Here is a 17,398-nt window from a genome sequence, read left to right on the forward strand (position 1 = left end):
CACAGGAGAGAGAGGAGCGAGTGAGAGAGAGGTGGAGCACAGGAGAGAGAGGAGCAAGTGAGAGAGAGATGGAGCACAGGAGAGAGAGAGGAGCGAGTGAGAAAGAGGTGGAGCACAGGAGAGAGAGGAGCGAGTGAGAGAGAGGTGGAGCACAGGAGAGAGAGAGGAGCGAGTGAGAGAGAGGTGGAGCACAGGAGAGAGAGAGGAGCGAGTGAGAGAGAGGTGGAGCACAGGAGAGAGAGGAGCGAGTGAGAGAGAGGTGGAGCACAGGAGAGAGAGAGGAGCGAGTGAGAGAGAGGTGGAGCACAGGAGAGAGAGGAGCGAGGGATGTGGGAGTTGGCCAACCTGAGCACGTCTCCTGCTCTGTTTCAGGGTCAGTCTGTCTGTCTTCGCTCCAAACACAGACTGAGGAAATGACCCGTCTTGCCCACTGGGGAGGACAATACCCTGCCAAACAGCAGGCACACAGTGTCAATACACACACACACACACAGCAGACATTCTGCCACAGGGACAGAAGGTACAGTCACATAAGACAACAGTCACACACATCACCTGTGCAGGGCCCATCCCTGACTGACTGTGTTTGTGGATGCCCCCGTTGCTGTCATCACTGCAGCGACTGGTTAAGGGCCCGAGGGCTTAAATCACTTCAAGGTCATTGACAGTGACTATCTGGCTCACCCAGCCATCTACTGTGCCCATGCCTGTGTGCTTCTGCATTCAGGTAATGATGTGAAATGATGTCCTATCAACCCCCCACTGCACAAGCCTCCCATATTACAGGACAACATTCAGGCTCTGGTACATATTAGCAATGTTTCATGTGTGCTGCAATAAAGCTACGTAGAAAAACAAGCTTTTGTGTTTGTTTTCCCCCCATAACCTTCTCCCTGTCCTCTCCTGATGGTCAAACACAGAACACGCACCTTAGATGAACGGTACTCTGTGCACTTGAACCCTGCGGCTAAGTGTACTACAGCTGAGGAGTACACTCACCTGCCTGAAGGCTACAGTAACCCTGGAGAGCGAGCGGGAGGGAGGGCGGGCGGGCGGGAGGGAGGGAGGAAGGTGAAAACAAAAAAGGTAAGTGGTGAATCATGGCAAATTGTCTTTTAAAAAGAAAGACCCTCAGAGAGAAAGAACAAGAGCGACGAAAGGATGGAGAGAAAGAGGGGAATAACGCAGAGGAGAGGGCAGAGGAGAGGGGAAGAGGAAAGGGGCGGGGGGAGTGACGGGTTAACTGACAGTGAACTGAGCCTGGGGGGGGGGGGGGGGGGTTACAGTGGAGAGATTCTGTTAAAGAGAAAGAACGGGTGTATGTGCTTCCGTGTTTGCCGTGGGTGGAACTGTTTTACACACATGGCAGGAAATTTCAGGGAAATGTCAGGCAGTGATCCCTGCTCTCCCGTGCCTTTGAATGCTGCTGTCCATAGGTAACATGGCTTCTGTGCCTGTTATGTTTAATGCCTCTTCAAACACAGCGGTAGAGATGGAGAGACAAGCCTATCTTTGTACAACAGGACTGTTATCCATCCAGTACAGAAGGTTTGCCTGTATGTGTTAGCATGTTGCTGATTCTACTGATGATCTTTGGATGCTACACACATTATGGAGCTTCAGTTGTTGTAATAGAAAGTCCTTCTATGGAGATGGACCCCCCTGGAATTTTGTAATCTCTACAATATTGTGATTTGGTGGTACTCAGATGTGTTAAATGTCTAAATGAAAATTGATTTACACTTGAAACTGTAGTTATGATTTGAACCATGTGCAATGTTGCAGTCAGTAGTTGTGACTGTGATTGGGTATTGATGTGAGTGGGCGTTGATGTGAAAAGTGCAGTGACCTATCAGAGCACCCTCCACGACTCTGCTTCCGGTCCCTAGACCAGTCACCACGGCAACAGGACATCATGGTCCTTACAGTGCAGACTCAAAAAGCCTGAGATACAAAACATCCCACTTTGAGTGTGTGTGTGTGTGTGTGTGTGTGTGTGGAAGAGGCCTTCGAGAGAGAGAGAGTGGGAGGCAGAGAGATGGTAGAAAACAAGATGGATGGTGTTAATGAAGGAAGAGGGTAGCAAGGCCTTAAACACCAGACCAAGACGCCGTCTGCATTAGTGAACATTCATCATTGAGCTCTCCACAGAGAGATCTGATCACGGCCACTAGTCCACATGGGCAGAGAGGGAACCAGAAGGAGATGAGATGAGCCAAAAGAGAGGGCCTGGGTTTGGTACCATGCGTCTAAAGAAAACACTCCCATGTTAAGGTCTTCTCTGATTGAATTATTTTTCAAAATCACCCCCTTCTCTGATTTAAATTAAATCTGTAACGTTTCAAAAGACGTGTTGCATTTTTCTTCACGTTCTGTGACAGATATGCAACAACGTCCATAAACAAGTCTTAACTTCAATCACGTTACATATTGAGATCAGCATTAGCAGATTATGAATTTCATACTAATTGTGCTGTTGTATTCATATTGATATATTATTAGAATCATTTGATATATAATAGTTCAATATATCATTTCCCATCAGATTAGCAGTCCATGGCCCTGGTGTGCTATGATACGATTGATCATTTATCAGAGATTAGCAATAAATGTATTCTATTGAGACTAGTTAAGACGTGTGAAAGAGACAGTGTTGCCTTGCAATTTGTCTGATTTTACTCTTCGTCTCTGATTGATGTCCTGTCTACAGGAAATTAGAAGCTTCATCGATGTACACACACACACACACACACACACACACATGCACTCTCCAGATCCCAGATGATTGGACATGTTAGACGACAGTCACGTTGCATAAATCACACACCTGGGATTATTTCGTTCCCATTGATGACTCTGCAGGATGACGGAGAGAGGTAAAGAGGTGAAATAACGCATCACTTTCCCTCCACAGCCACGGGATGACACATCAGTCACCGTGTCCAATGACAGCCAGCGTCCGGCCGGCCGGCCATGACGGATAACAGCCACACGCAGCACTAAAAAGATTAAGACTGCACATCGATGACAGAGATGAATGATCCACTGTGTGTGTCTATGCGTGTGTGTGTGTGTGTGTGTGTGTGTGTGTGTGTGAACATGCATGCAACACAAAGCTTTGAGCCTCCTACTGATCTGCAGACAGACACGTGGCCTGTGGTACATTGATCTCGGCCAGGAGAGGGTCGTGGCTCTATGTACCTCACCGTAAAGCCAGAGGGGGAGACAGTGTGCATAATGACCTTAGTGCCATAGATGGATGAGCCTAGAGCCTGGATCTACACTAGTGGAGGCTGATGGGGTCATGCAGACAGCACACCCTTCCACCGGTGTGGTGTTCCAGCCCAGGGTTCCAGCGCTCAGTAGCTTCTAAACACTCACAAACTTGACTGACACACTAGCGAAAAGGACTGGGAGAGAAAGATAAGAAAATAATAAATGGGAGTCAGGTGGCTGAGCGCTTAGGGAATCGGGCTAGTAATCTGAAAGTTGCCTGTTCGATTCCTTACCTCGGGGGAATGTCCAGAAAGACCAGTTAGGGAGTGAGTGGGGAGAGAGAGAGAGAGAGAGAGAGAGAGAGAGAGAGAGAGAGAGAGAGAGAGAGAGAGAGAGAGAGAGAGAGAGAGAGAGAGAGAGAGAGAGAGAGAGAGAGAGAGAGAGAGAGAGAGAGAGAGAGAGAGAGAGAGAGAGAGAGAGAGAGAGAGAGAGAGAGAGAGAGAGAGAGAGAGAGAGAGAGAGAGAGAGAGAGAGAGAGAGAGAGATAATGGTACTAATAACATCCATCAGCTGGCATCAGTGGTGCAGCGCTCTGTTTGTGTGGTAATTGCAGCGCTGGAATGTGACTCATCTAGCAGTGTTTGGCAGGGCTCTGTGAAGACATTCTGCCATTCTGCTGCGGCAGCAGACGCACCATTACACCTCCCTTTCACAGAGTCTGTCTGCAGACAGAAGCACTCAACAAAACAATAACCAGAAAGATTTGGGTGGTGGAAGAAAAAGAAGCACTTACGAAACAAAAAGGCAATTCACACCTGTAGAAAAAAACCTGAATGCTATATTGTGGTAATTCAGTGAGTGAGGGAATGGCTTTGACTATTTTCTATAGAAATGTTTTTTTCATTCGAATAAAAACCTTTTGGGAGAGTTTATGGCTAACCAATCATCATTTCAGTGATGGACAGGGGAGACTTTTGACTAAAATTTGTACTGCATTTCACACTGCACCACAAAGCTTACGGGACAAAGGAAGAAATGGTCACAATAGTACAGGTGACACAGAACATTATTCCCTTTTATATAAAGTATATTTAATGGGATTCTTCCACTTTCTGTCAAAGTATGGTTTAAAAGTGTCACTTCTTCATTTAGTGTGAACATTTTCAGTGTCCATCCGGCCTGTGTTCAGCGTGTGTGTCTGAGCACGTGCTGCAGGGCACAGGTGTGTTCACAGTGTTCACCTCCCTTCTCGCCAGCGGCTCTATTTCCACGATGCTCAGCTGCTCCTCCAAGCCTGCCCTCCCCACTCCCAGTGTTCCCAGTCGGTCTCTGGCAGATGTGAAGTACCGGTGCAGGTCCACCAGGGGGCCTTGTGGGGACAGCAGCAGGTCCAGGTAGACCTGTGTGAGCTGGTCTGCAGTGACCAGGTCCGGACTGTACGGAGCGTCCTCTGGGACTGTCACTGAAACACTTCGGCCGGTCTCTCTGTCCACCAGGGTGAGACCGGTCACACAGCCCTCACTCTGGGGGTCTCCTCCCACACACAGCCCCCCATAACACTTCACCACGGACACTGTGCCGGCTTTGTAGCGCCTGGAGGCACAAGACAGAGACCAAAGGGGAACCTTTTAACATAAAAATGTCATCTGTGAGAAGATTATAAGAATATAAGATATCAAGTTATTTCAGATATTGATCGACACTCCCAACATGTTCCCGACGACACTGTGAGGCCACAAGGTGTGATGTTACCTGTAGGCAGGGATCAGATCCTCCATGTCCTCGTGGTATTGCTCCAGGGCCGCCAGGGCAACCAGGGGCTCTCCTTTCTGCTCCAGCCCAGCCAGGTGCACCAACATGTGGGTGTGGAGGGCTGCCCCGCTGGCCCAGTGCTTCAGGCCCCTGGTGGAGCAGCCCTCCCTGAGCAGGGAGCTCTTGAGCTGGGTGAGCAGGAGGCTGAGCTGCCCCTCCAGACGGAGGGTGTCCTGGTGGAGCTTGTCTCTCTCGCTGAGGTGCATCCTGCAGCGCTTCAGATACTCCTCCATCACGTCACACAGCTCCACCCTCCTCTCCTCCACCTGGCTCTTCGCCTTCGAGGACGACCCCCGCGACGACCCCCGCGACGACGCGTACGCCGTCTCCAACACCATGGAAACCACCAGGCCCACCAGCGCGGCCACCCGGGGCTCCTCGGAGAATGCCACCAGTCGACTAATCAGCTCCTTCAGGTAGGCCGGGGCCCGGTTCCCCATGTGCCCCTGCAGCTCCTGGAGGTGGGCCTGGAGGTGGGCCTGGGACTCCTTGCTCTCAGGATTGCCGAGGTAGGAGTGGTCTACACCCAGGTCTGGCAGGGCTCCTTGCTCTAGCATGGCGTTGTAGAGGAGAGAGCCCAGAGCGGACTGAGCTTCAGACACCTCGCTTGGAGACGAAACCAGCTGCCCCATGAAGGAAGAGTGAGGGAACGAGAAACAGAAGAAAAAGAGAGAAAGAGAAGAAAAAGAGAGAAACAGAAGAAAAAGAGAGAAAGAGAAGAAAAAGAGAGAAAGAGAAGAAAAAGAGAGAAAGACTGAAAGAGAACGAGAAAGGAGGGAAGTTATGGCAATCAGTCTACCATTGCTGGGGACAGCCTGGTTGGTAGAAGGAAGGGAAAAAAGTTGTTAAAGTCGGCCAATATCCTCATACACAATAAAGTCATAATTACTCTGTGATAAAACATACTGATGTGCTTTGAGGAAACGTAACAATATATCATATCAAGTAAATAAATATGGACAACGTACAACACAAAAAAAAATGCATACACATACAAAAAAAAGTATTTGTACAACACACTATTAATCTAAATATACAGAACATCTAGACTTGTTTTAAATGATCAAATAACATCTTAACACGCCACATGATTATTTTCGCTGATTTATCCAGCTTCTGACTATCCCTTTATTTTGTATTTACCAATGTGTTTCTCTCCCCATATCCAGAAAAACAGCACAGCTCATTCACCAGCACTCTCTAGCACTGCAGAGGTAAATCCAAGACAACCGGGGGGGGGCTGAAACTAGGACGGAGGAAAAACTAGAGCTCCCCCTGCAGAATACTGCAAGGTCATGCAGCTATTGTGTGTTCAGAACTGTAAAATAGGCCAAGGGCTCACAGAGTAATTCACAGTTTTTTTTTTTTTTTATGGGACAAGGGCTTTAGAGATATGTGTCTTTCTTTTACTTCGGCTAGAAGGCACTTTTATTTTATCTTTTTCAAACTAGGACAAGCTGCTTTGTCTTGTGATAGCCGGCACACCGTGAGTGACTGATGCAAGGTTCCAACCCAAGTCTCCCACACAACAGATGATTTACAAACTCTCGAAATAAAAACCTTGGATGTCGACATGTGGCCCATGCTCCAGTACACTCACAGAACCATCACCGTCACACGAGTCTAAAAAGAGCCCGCAGTTGTGATGAGTGGGTCTGAACTGATGGTGTCCACCATGTCTCCCTCCAGCCTCTCCACCAGGCTGTTGTCAAGCCACTGTTCAGCAGTGCAGGCTGTCACACACACACACACACACACATACACACACGTGCAATCAGACCAGCGAAACTGTTGACACTCAGCTCAGTTTGATTCTGTCTGTCCGAGCACATCAGTCTCTCGCCTGTCTCTTAATTTGTGACCCTCCATCTCCCTCATCTCTCCATCCTTGTTTTCTCTCCCTCGGTTGATTTGTGCCCTCAGAGCTGCATGCTGTTTGCTTTCTTCCATGTTGTTGACTCTCTCTCCCTCTCTCTGCCCCGCCATTCCTCCACTCCCTCATCCCTTCATTCCTCCATCCTGCCTTTTCTAGGCCCACATGCTGTTCTGCAGCATGGCAAAGTAACTCGGCACTGGTTTGTTCCAGCCCAGAGCAACCGCTGGCTTTCCAGATGTGACTGTGTGTGTGTGTGTGTGTGTCTGTATGTTTGTCACAATAGTGGCTGTGTGTGGGCAGTGCCATCTCTCTGAGGTCATCTCTCTCTCTCTTTTTCTCTCTTTTTGCTCTCTCTTTCTCTGTTGCTCTCTCGCTTTCTCTCTCTCCCAAAGGGACTGTGGTCAGTCAATCTGATGTTACGATGATGGAGACAGACGGACGAATAACACGCATGTTCTAATTTCCAACACATACACACAAAAACACACAAACACACAATTACTCCCAAACCAAATACACATGTATGCACACATGCATACAATTCCGACACATGCACATCCTGCATGCATGCACAACAGCAACAGCATAAACACAGACGATGTCTACATAAACACACACATACACTCGCACACGCACTCACACACACGCACACAGCTTAATTTGAATAAAGAGCTCTTCATGTGATTGCCTCCCGCTGATGTGAGAGTGTTCTAATGGTGCCAAACGGCGAGAAGGGGAATAATGACGACCATGCTGTGACTGTGTTGGTGTTTGGATTCATGTCGTCCCCCAGCACACCAACCTGGAGTGTCCCTTTTGTCATCCCTATGACATTTCACAAACAGCACCGGTTCAATAAACATCAAGCACCTTTTTCTTTCCATCAACAAACCCCATATCCCTCGCTATTACTTCCCCTGCCCACAATCTTGCATTCTCCTTCCCACACCTTCTCTTCCTCCGTTTGTTTTGTCTTTGGAAGGTTTCTGTCAGGTTGAGGCCATGTTTGAGTGCTTCTTAACTGATGGTTTAGGGAGAGTGTATTGAGTGGTGTTTGACTCCATGTAGAAGCACGTCCACCACAACCACCAGAGACAGCCAGACAGCACCAATCAGAACCGAGGCTGAGGACAGGAAAGTTGACAAAGATACTGAAGGAACCTTGGAAAGTGAGAGGTAAAGTAAGAACTGGCAGGCGTACATTTTAGCACTTTAGTTTCTGTAAAATCAGACTGGAAGACTTAACCGTGAAAAGTGAAAGCCGAACAATAGTGAATTCTTTAATAAGATATGGAAGACAAAGCACCACAGTCATTAAGTGCCTCTCTCAGTGCCTCTCTCAGTGCCTCTCTCAGGCTGACCTTCGATGTGGCAAATTGTGAAATTACCATTTAATTGCAGGATAATGTTGTCTTAATTACACACTTGATCCCTGGTGAAGGTAGACTAATTGCTGTGTGGGTCTTGTTTGTGGGTACTTTTGGCTGGTTGGCTTCTTATATGAGACCCTCTCCTGCCCTCTCAGCCCATCTGGGGAGAGCTAATCCTGTTACAGAGAGAAACAAGGTTTATTGTAGTAGTGTTAACCCATCACAGCTTCAAATCTCGCTCTCTCTGGCACAATACTTGTCTGTTGTGATAAAATGTATTTTATTTTATGCTTTATACAATACATGATGTATTTAGTCGAAATGTATGTAAGATGGTACTTCCCTAATGTGAAGTCCGTTCACCATGAAGTAGACATCAGGTGTTAGGAGATTTGTTGTTTCAGAATGTTTCGTTGGTGATAGTTGAAATAGTAGGCAGTTGCATAGTTTGTCAGTTGTTCCCAAAAACAAGGTGACTTTCTTCTGTCTTTTTCTTTTTGTCTTTCCCTCCCTCTTTTCCCTCTTGCTGTAAAAGGTCTCATTTCCATCAGACTCTGGGGAGTATGAAGTGGAGGGGCGACCAAGTACAAGAGCTGAACACAGAATAGCTCTCACCACGGAGCATGGAAATGTTGCTAATCGCCATGACTCACTCACCACCGCATTCAATCTGCTCACTCATTACACAGTACACACACACACACACACTCAGAGTATCTAAAACACACACTCTCTCATACACACACCAACGTAGATACACCCACCCATACACACAAGCACACAGGCTTGGTCTCTGGCTGGCCTTTCAGATGATTACCATACTTAAATCCTTGCTTGAATGTCAATCACACACACTCACCTATTACAGGTTATTTTGTGTTGAGTGAAATTATTGCAGATTGAAGTTCTGAAGTGGGCTTTGAAAAAGGATGACATTTACGATCAATCTAAAGGAAGTTTGGTCGCAAGATAAGATGTAAAAGTTGTCTCACAACATCCAAACATCTCAATGTTCATGAAAGATCATCAACTGGATTAAATCAGTCCTCCCGATAGAAGGCTGTCTGTAGTATAAACTCACTCTCTTCACTTAGTTAATTAATTTCCTCTAAAATGTTTACTCCTGAAGCTAATAAGCAATTTCCGTTTGAATTGTTGTCCCATTCTAGCAAATAGATAATAATTTATGTTTGACTGGGCTTTCCATGTTTGTTCAGGCATCCAGGCCTCAATACAGTCCTGCCCCTCTGCTGGTCATTACAGCGCATTAATCAGTTAAACCAATGTCACCATCAAGACATCTCACTCACTACTCATGTACTACCCTGGATAGCTGCATAAACATTTTATTGCTAATATGCAGTAATTAGTCCACCATGATTAAGTTGTATCATTTTGCTATGGTTTGCCTGTAGCATATCTTTTGTTAGTCCTCACCCTTTCTCTCTCTCTCCCTTTCTCTCTCTCCCTCTCTCTCTGTTCTAGAGTCCTTCCTGCTGGGTTTATGTGGCGTGGAGAAGATAAAAACAAGCTTAATGCAGAGCGATAGATCACACCAGTAGTTCTGAGACCGGGCGGCAATTTTGAACATTGTACCATTTAGCCAGGAGAGATAGGCTAATTATTTCAAATGGCAGCTCTTGAAAGAGTATTAATGTACTGTTTCTACACGGATGCATCCAATATTACGCACTGATGAAGAAGGTCACTTAGATATGGGAGTTTAAAGAGAGAAGAACCTAAGAAGGAAACTTGGACAGTTGTAGGATGTTGAATAGGCTTTTCTTTTTTCTTTTTCTTTTTAGAAACTGATGGTAAAACTGATATGTTCACTTTGGTTCTAGTATTCCAAGGCACTCTCACATGTCATGCAATGAAATTGCTTCATAAAACTGGCATGACTTTGGACAAAAGCTTAGCACAAAATGTCTCTATGTCACTGAAATAAGTACGCTCTTAACTGAGAATTACATTCAGTAAATGTTTCAATTCTGTATCCTACCACATCACCAGCTAAATCTCGAAGTTTTTTTTTTAGAAAGCTCTGTCTTAAATGAAATAATTTTGAAGGAGATCTTGACATGCAGCTTCCCGTGAAAGACACTGTTTTAATGTAGCCTACCGCGTGGGCTTAAATGTGGGATTTATAAACGTCAGGCAGAAAGGTCACCATTTTAAATGCACATAAAAAATGTAAGGGGGTAAGGTCGGGGTTTCAGCTTCAAATACATTTGAGAGTACTCTGCAAAAATAAATGTCTCTTGAATGTATAATTGCTGTATATTGTGGTTCTTTCTATATTCACGTCGCTTTGAGTGAAAGGGTGTGCATTTCAATGTAAATCATTGTTGTTAATAGGCTCACAAACAGTGTAGAATGAAAATGTGTTCTGTTAAAATACCCTGTATGTCAGTTATATTTCAAATACATTCCGTCTTATTATGCAAATCCATAATGACACAATGAGCAAGTTTGACACATTAACACGACTAAAATATTACTGATGGAGAATTGTGCCATTGGCTACAATATAAAAATGATCCGAGTTTACTCTATTAAAGTGCAAGAGCAGCCCCTGCCGGACTAAAATACAACTACGCTGCCTCAATGCATTCTACCAATGCTTCCGTTTCCGTGTAAACAAAGCTTCACGGGAGATAAATACTGACAGGTAACCAACAGGTCTGCAGTTTTAGCTGCTACAAAATCTTTGCATTTCATTCTCGATGCTTTACCGTTAGCGGTATGAAGAAGACAGCGACTCCGTCGCCCGCGGTGCAGTTCTATTGTACCGCTGGGAAAGGCATGGAGTCTTTCCTCGTGGAGGAGGTGAAGACTAAACTTGCCGCTGAAAATGTGAGTCGGTATCGTAGAGCAGTTGGTAGATGCTGGTTGCTAAATAAATGATCATACACAGGTGGACGGTCTGAATGGACTAGTGTAATGGCATTGAGACTGCAAAGCAGCATCTGTCCATATCATTAATTTGAAAACGATTGATTTGTTATCTTGTCTGATCATATTATATTTAGGTTGACCAGATTCCTGGGAAAGTGTTCTTCTCCTGCCCTGCCGAAGTTAAGCTCGTCAGAAATTTGAAGTCTGCTGAAAGACTCTTCCTGCTCATGAAACGAGACATACCTCTCCCTCCAAATCCTCACACAGGTAGCCACGTTTGACCATCGTCAATCCGGATAAGAAATAATAATAATAATTAACAACCCGGACTAAATCGAAATATTTATGGTTCCGCTGTACATTTTTATTGGTGTTTCACGCTCTTTTTGTTTTCTATCTCTCTTAGCCAAGACAGCCTCTCAGATCCAAAGTAGGTTGATAGGAGATGGGAAGGAGTGGAGAAGTGCTGTGGAGACATGGAGACACCTGCAGAGGGAGCTGTCGAGCAGCTTTAGAACAGCAAGCACGGTGGAGCCACGTAGAAAGCGCAAGAGGGAGGAAGAGGAGAACAAGGGTGAAGAGGGGAAGCCTGATAATGTGCCAAAAAGAACACAGAGACAGGCGCCTGATGCAGAGACCAAGTTAGGTAGGATTGAGGACTGGGATTGTAGTGGAAAAGACAATTTTGCAGTAGACTGTTTTGAAGGGGAAACATTTGGAAGTGATCATGAAAACACATCGGGAAAGTCTTGCGCCCTGACCTCTGATTCGGCGACCTTTGATCCTGTGACCTTCAGAGTTAGCTGCAGGTGCAGTGGTGGGCTCTCCCGGCATTTCAGCTCACAGGTAAACACACACAAGAGTGAGTGTGTGTGTGTGTGTGTGTGTGTGTTGAGGTGGGGGGTGTTGGGGTACAGTAGTTGTGTACTGTTGTGACAGATTGACTCTGTACTGTCTCTCCTGGATGCAGGACCTGTGCAGGGTCATTGGGTTGGGCTTGACCAGACAGCTGGGCTGGAGAGTGGACCTTAAAAACCCAGAGGTGGAGGTAAGGAACCTTATTCTCACACTCATGTGTTCAGTCAGTAGCACGTTTTAGGTGTGTGTGTGTGTCGTTATAAGACTAGAAGAATGCTATCAATGCATTGTGATGAAGCACGGCACCTTACATGATCTTACACAGCAGTTAATTATCCTGTAGATAACATTTGAATAATCATAATCATGGGGATGTGTATAGCTCAGTGGCAGAGCATTTGACTGCATATCAAGGTGGCACAGGCTCAAATCCCCTTTTGCTCATCGCTTTTTATATAAGCATTTGCTAAATGAATATGTTATTGATGATATTATTATTACCATTATTTCCTCCAGATGAACATTCATCTGAGTGATGATCACAGTGTGGTCGGCATTCCATTACTCAGGTCTGTGAAGGCATCATAATCTTTGTGATCCGTGTTTTATATCTCTGAGTGTTTTTAGTCAAGCATTTGTCTCTTGTTCCCGTCCAGACTTCCCCTAGCAAGCCGTAGCTACGTAAGAACCACAGGTCTGAGGTCCACCATAGCCTGGGCCATCGGCTTCCTGGCCAACATCCAGGTAGACAGTTTAACATCTCCTCTGAATTCCCAGGGGTAACACTGTCATCATGTAAGTTATTTACAATGTCTGATTAATGTTATTCTCTCATCTGCTCCAACACACACACATTCACTTTCTTTCACACGCACACATTCAACTATCCTTCCCACACACACACACACACACACACATCTCCAGCCAGGCTCCACAGTGGTGGATCCTATGTGTGGAGTGGGAACCATCCTAGTGGAAGCAGCACATGAACACCTGGTAGGACTGCAGTCGATTGCAGATGCTATTTTTCAGAAGGTTCTACCATCTATGCATCTATCTACCATTCTCTCTCTCCCTCCTCCCAGGATGCCTGTTTTCTGGGGGTTGATATCGAGGAGAAACAATTAGAGAGAGCCAGGGAGAATGTAGAGTTTGCTAAACTCACACATCGAATTCAGCTGTTGCATGCTTCGTCCATTGGTAAAACTTCCAGACTCAAAATCCAACCTCAAAATCAACCTTAACCATAATCCTCCTGATCAGCTTGAAGTCATTTATGAATGAACGGTCCCTGCAAGTTCTCATGTTCTCGTCTCCTACGCACAGAGCTGCCTCTGAGCGGCTGCAGCGTGGATGCCGTGCTGTGTGATCTGCCCTTTGGGAAGAAGTTTGGCACTAAGGCTGGCATGGCTGCCAGCCTGCCTGGCATCCTTACAGAGATGGAGAGGTAACTTGGATCCCAATTCTGCCAGCTCACTTCACTTTTGGGCTTGGGGATCAGGTGACGGTTTGTTCTACCTTCTGTTCTGCTATTTTCTCAGGGTTCTCCGTGTGGGAGGAACCATGGTTTTGCTGCTTAGTCCCCAGCTGTCCGTCATACTGAAGAGAACGCTGACTCCCCCCGATCTGGGCACAGACCCTGGACCGCCTCCTACCCAGCAAGAGGAGTCTTTGGCCTGGCCTTCAGCTGGCTCCGCTCCCCCTCTCCCACCCAGGCCTCTCTCCTCTCTCCAATTTCAATCCAGTCAGAGAGTTAGCCTAGGAGCAATAGATGGACTCATCCACAAGTATGTCAAGATACAGACTGCTAACACACATGGTGGATCTGGGTGCTAACACACACACATACACACATACACACACACACAACACAAAAATCATTGACACTGTAGAATTGAATAAAAGACACTGCAATGTACTGTTACAATACGACGCTAAATACAATAGTCATGTTATGTACTGTACAGGAAAGTTTTGTCCTTTTTTTACACCAATGTTGCAAACATCTCAAGAACATAAATAGCTTAAATATTATTATAGCTGTCTTTTTTCCTTTGTTTCCACTTGATATTATCTGAACAGTCACCCACGTGTGAAGTGGCATACAGACAACATAACAACACTACAGTACACCTACACTCACATTATGGTCCTTTGAAATGAGATCTGATGTCCGCTGATGGGGCAGGCCCACATATTTACCAAGCTTCGGGGAACGTGTCCAAAGGAGAATAATTAGTATCCATGGGTTCTAGGCTATATGTAGCTGTCCAGGATACTGCTGTGGATCAGGAGAGGTTGTCATTCGCTAAAACACTGACCACAGCCACGTAGAACACACGTGAACAGTTTCACTCTCACACATGCTAAACCAGCAAGGCGTCATCCCACCGCCTGGAGCTCGGCAGAAAACGTCCATCTTGGCTCCATCTTCCACCAGCGTGTGGGGCTGGATGTTCCTCCTGGGGTCTGTGTGTGTGTCAGGCAGGCGTGTCGGGGTGAGCCTTGCCCCTCCGTCCCTCGCTGCGGGTGAGGATGGGGTACGTGGTGGCCAGGCAGCCTGCTGCCACAGCGAGCCCCAGGCTGAACCAGGCACAGTAACTGGACCAACTGTAGCCATGTTCCACATCTGCAGGCAGCCCGTAGATGAAGGGAGGGACCCTGGACAGCTCGTAAGACACACCGGCCGCATAGGTACACAGGGAGATGGTGCAGAATATACCTAGGGATGATTGAGAGAGAGACATTAGGATGACAGAGAGTGTTTGTGACAGTGGATGTTTTCACTTGGGAAGCTTTATTTTGACATAAAGCTGGGTGATGTGATGATTAAGGCTGAGAGGAATGATCTTTGCGGTGTGTGTGTGTGTGTGTGTGTGTGTGTGTGTGTGCGTGCACGAGTGTGTTGCCGTGTACCAGCCATGAGGAACAGCAGTCCTGAGACATGCTGCGTGAGGCTGTGCTCCCAGATGAAGCTGACTGACGCCACGATGCAGCCGCACAGCATGACCCCCGCGGCCATCCCCAGGAACCCAGCAGTGATCCTCCGCAGGTCTGAGGAACAGTGGACGGATGCTGGTTTTTGTTTCAGTACTGTTACACACTTTTTGAAAATGACAAACTTGACCCCCCACTTTTATGAAAAAAATAATATTCAACGGTCGCATCCTCAGTTATATATACATTTTTTTAAAGCGGTCCCACCCATATTCGCAAAAAAACTAATCTACAGCCCGGCATCCACATTACAGCTTTCTTCCTCCCTCTCTCCTCTTCAGAGTGCTCCATGTGGAGATGTCAGTAATGGAAGGGGTCTGATGGGACTCGCTGGTGGTTCTTACGTAAGAGATGCCACTCATCCTGCTGAATGATCCTGGTGAGGTTCTGAGGGATGCTTCGCAGACGCACCGGCTGGGAGAAATGATACTTGATGGTGGTGCAGCGCTGGGCTATACCTACACACACACACACACACACAACTATTATTGTAACATATAGAGCAGATTACGTATGTGTGTAAACCAGGATTACTAGCAGGCTGTATTACAGAATCTGAGGTCTGGGAAGTATGACTTATTCTTAATCTTGAACTCAGTTGTATTTCATCTCTTGGTAACCAAAGCATGGTTCTATATGATTATTGACTGTTGTCAGATCTTTATGAAGGTTCAATTACAAATTCAGTCGACATCCACGTTATTCGGACTGTCTTCATAAACGGCTGACATCAGTCCCAGCCTGCAGACATGGAAGTCATTCTGCTATCAGCCACAAAGTGGGAGACTTTTGTGAAGCATTAGTTTATGAAAAGCTGTCACTTATGATATTGCCAAATAATGTTGCCAGAGATGCCTCGACACCATTAAAGAATAGAGAACACGAAACAGTCTGTGATTGGCATACACTCCCACTCTCTCTTCCCAGTAATATCAAGAAGCACAGATCATTTCTTTAGCTGAATACCATAAGACAAATTGTGCGGATGTGAGTTGGTGCCTTATGCAACATGTAGGCGAGCTGATCATATATTAATAGCATGTCATGTTCTTGCATAGATCGTAGGGTACCGTACGATGTACTGTATAAAAACACAACATTCTCCTCGGAGTAGAGTGTAGTATGCATAAAAGGTAAGTGCAATGGTAGATGTCACTGATTTAAAGTGTGTTCTAATGGATTCTTAACCTGTGACCGACAGTGTCATATAATAAGAAAGATCTTGCCTCAAGTTGTAAGTGTTGGATAAGGCCTACATAGGATGTACTGGACATGCCACATACATTAATGATATGGGGTCTGAACCAATTATGCAGGTTTGTTTTGGACTTGTTGGAGATTTGTGTCATCATGAACACAAAAAATAAGTAGACAACAATACAATACGTTTTCCCCCATGATTATAAGGGATACATAAACCCATTTGTATTTGTAGAATAACCGTCAGGAAACGTACCAGAACCATTCTGAGGGATTATTATTATTTAGGGTCAGGTGGGGAAAATCCAATTTAGAGGTCATCACCATTAGTTGTTACGAAATTATTAAACAGAACCTTTTTCAGAATTTAATAGAATTTAATTTAATTGTATCCTTACATAGTCCAGAGTTCGATAGCGTGCTGAATTAGTTATTGTTTTCGAGTATTGCATTTCAATGTAATTGAAGATGCGTTTCACTGCGTTAAGAGTCAACATGCAGCTCCCTGCTTCTCTCTTACCCTTGGTGATGAGATTATCAATGTCTCGGTCCTGGCCAACATGGTAACATTTCCTCCAAAGCCCAGAGTAAGTGGAGAAAAGGGGGCGCCCGCATTCCGTCTCCAAAATACCCATTCCCAAAATTGACCTCCAGTTTTCCAAAAGTTCCTCCTCTTTGCTACCGACGTGAATAGCTCTGAGGAGCGCCTGATTCCCTCGAGGGTTGCCGCTTTCCAATAACGGAAGATGATAAATGGGCATTAATCGGTTCTTCTGGCCGTTGGAGTCCAGCCCGTACTGATCGCAGTTCTGCCGGTGTTGTGTGGTGTCCGTCTCATACCAGTGATCGGTGAGAATAGCAGTAATCAGAAGCGACAGTGACGCGACGCTCATGGACAAACTGACCACGGTGACCACTGTCTGTTTCTCCATCATGTAGTCATGGACGCAGGAGACTGTTTTAGATTATGTGCATCGACCAGTTCTACTTCAGAGTCCATTGACACTGATTTTATCCTCTGCGATTAGATGTGAGAACCTACCCGAGTGCAGAGACATGAATCTGACATGAGTTTGCGAAATCCAGTCGGCTCAATCGATCCAGGTTTTTCTTGCTGGATAATCTTGACAGCTGAAATGTTTGGGGTATGGAGTCTGCTCAAGAACGATTG

At 45.9% G+C, this 17,398-nt stretch overlaps 3 protein-coding genes across 3 annotated transcripts; 1 reads left to right on the top strand and 2 right to left on the bottom strand.

Annotated features, from left to right (window-relative positions):
- Positions 1 to 4,273: 4,273 nt before the first annotated feature.
- Positions 4,274 to 6,250, bottom strand: LOC146268505 (uncharacterized). The gene is made up of 3 exons (XM_084710034.1): positions 6,172 to 6,250; positions 4,969 to 5,843; positions 4,274 to 4,809 (listed from the first exon to the last, which is right to left on the bottom strand). The coding sequence occupies exons 2-3, from the start codon at positions 5,658 to 5,660 to the stop codon at positions 4,380 to 4,382; spliced, it is 1,122 nt and encodes a 373-aa protein (XP_084566160.1). The 5' UTR covers positions 5,661 to 5,843; positions 6,172 to 6,250; the 3' UTR covers positions 4,274 to 4,379.
- Positions 6,251 to 10,921: 4,671 nt separating this feature from the next.
- Positions 10,922 to 13,959, top strand: thumpd2 (THUMP domain containing 2). Its single transcript, XM_084667227.1, has 10 exons — positions 10,922 to 11,130; positions 11,307 to 11,439; positions 11,579 to 12,018; positions 12,143 to 12,220; positions 12,547 to 12,599; positions 12,687 to 12,774; positions 12,955 to 13,026; positions 13,116 to 13,230; positions 13,357 to 13,477; positions 13,572 to 13,959. Exons 1-10 carry the CDS (start codon positions 11,020 to 11,022, stop codon positions 13,864 to 13,866), a joined length of 1,506 nt encoding a protein of 501 aa, XP_084523353.1. The 5' UTR covers positions 10,922 to 11,019; the 3' UTR covers positions 13,867 to 13,959.
- Positions 13,960 to 14,049: 90 nt separating this feature from the next.
- LOC146268507 (transmembrane protein 178A-like) lies at positions 14,050 to 17,387 on the bottom strand. The gene is made up of 4 exons (XM_084667228.1): positions 16,748 to 17,387; positions 15,372 to 15,485; positions 14,947 to 15,084; positions 14,050 to 14,752 (listed from the first exon to the last, which is right to left on the bottom strand). The coding sequence occupies exons 1-4, from the start codon at positions 17,160 to 17,162 to the stop codon at positions 14,511 to 14,513; spliced, it is 909 nt and encodes a 302-aa protein (XP_084523354.1). The 5' UTR covers positions 17,163 to 17,387; the 3' UTR covers positions 14,050 to 14,510.
- Between the last annotated feature and the right edge of the window lie 11 nt (positions 17,388 to 17,398).

This window comes from Hypomesus nipponensis, chromosome 11 (genome assembly GCF_054491055.1).
Source record: "Hypomesus nipponensis isolate SF chromosome 11, ASM5449105v1, whole genome shotgun sequence".
NCBI lineage: Eukaryota > Metazoa > Chordata > Actinopteri > Osmeriformes > Osmeridae > Hypomesus > Hypomesus nipponensis.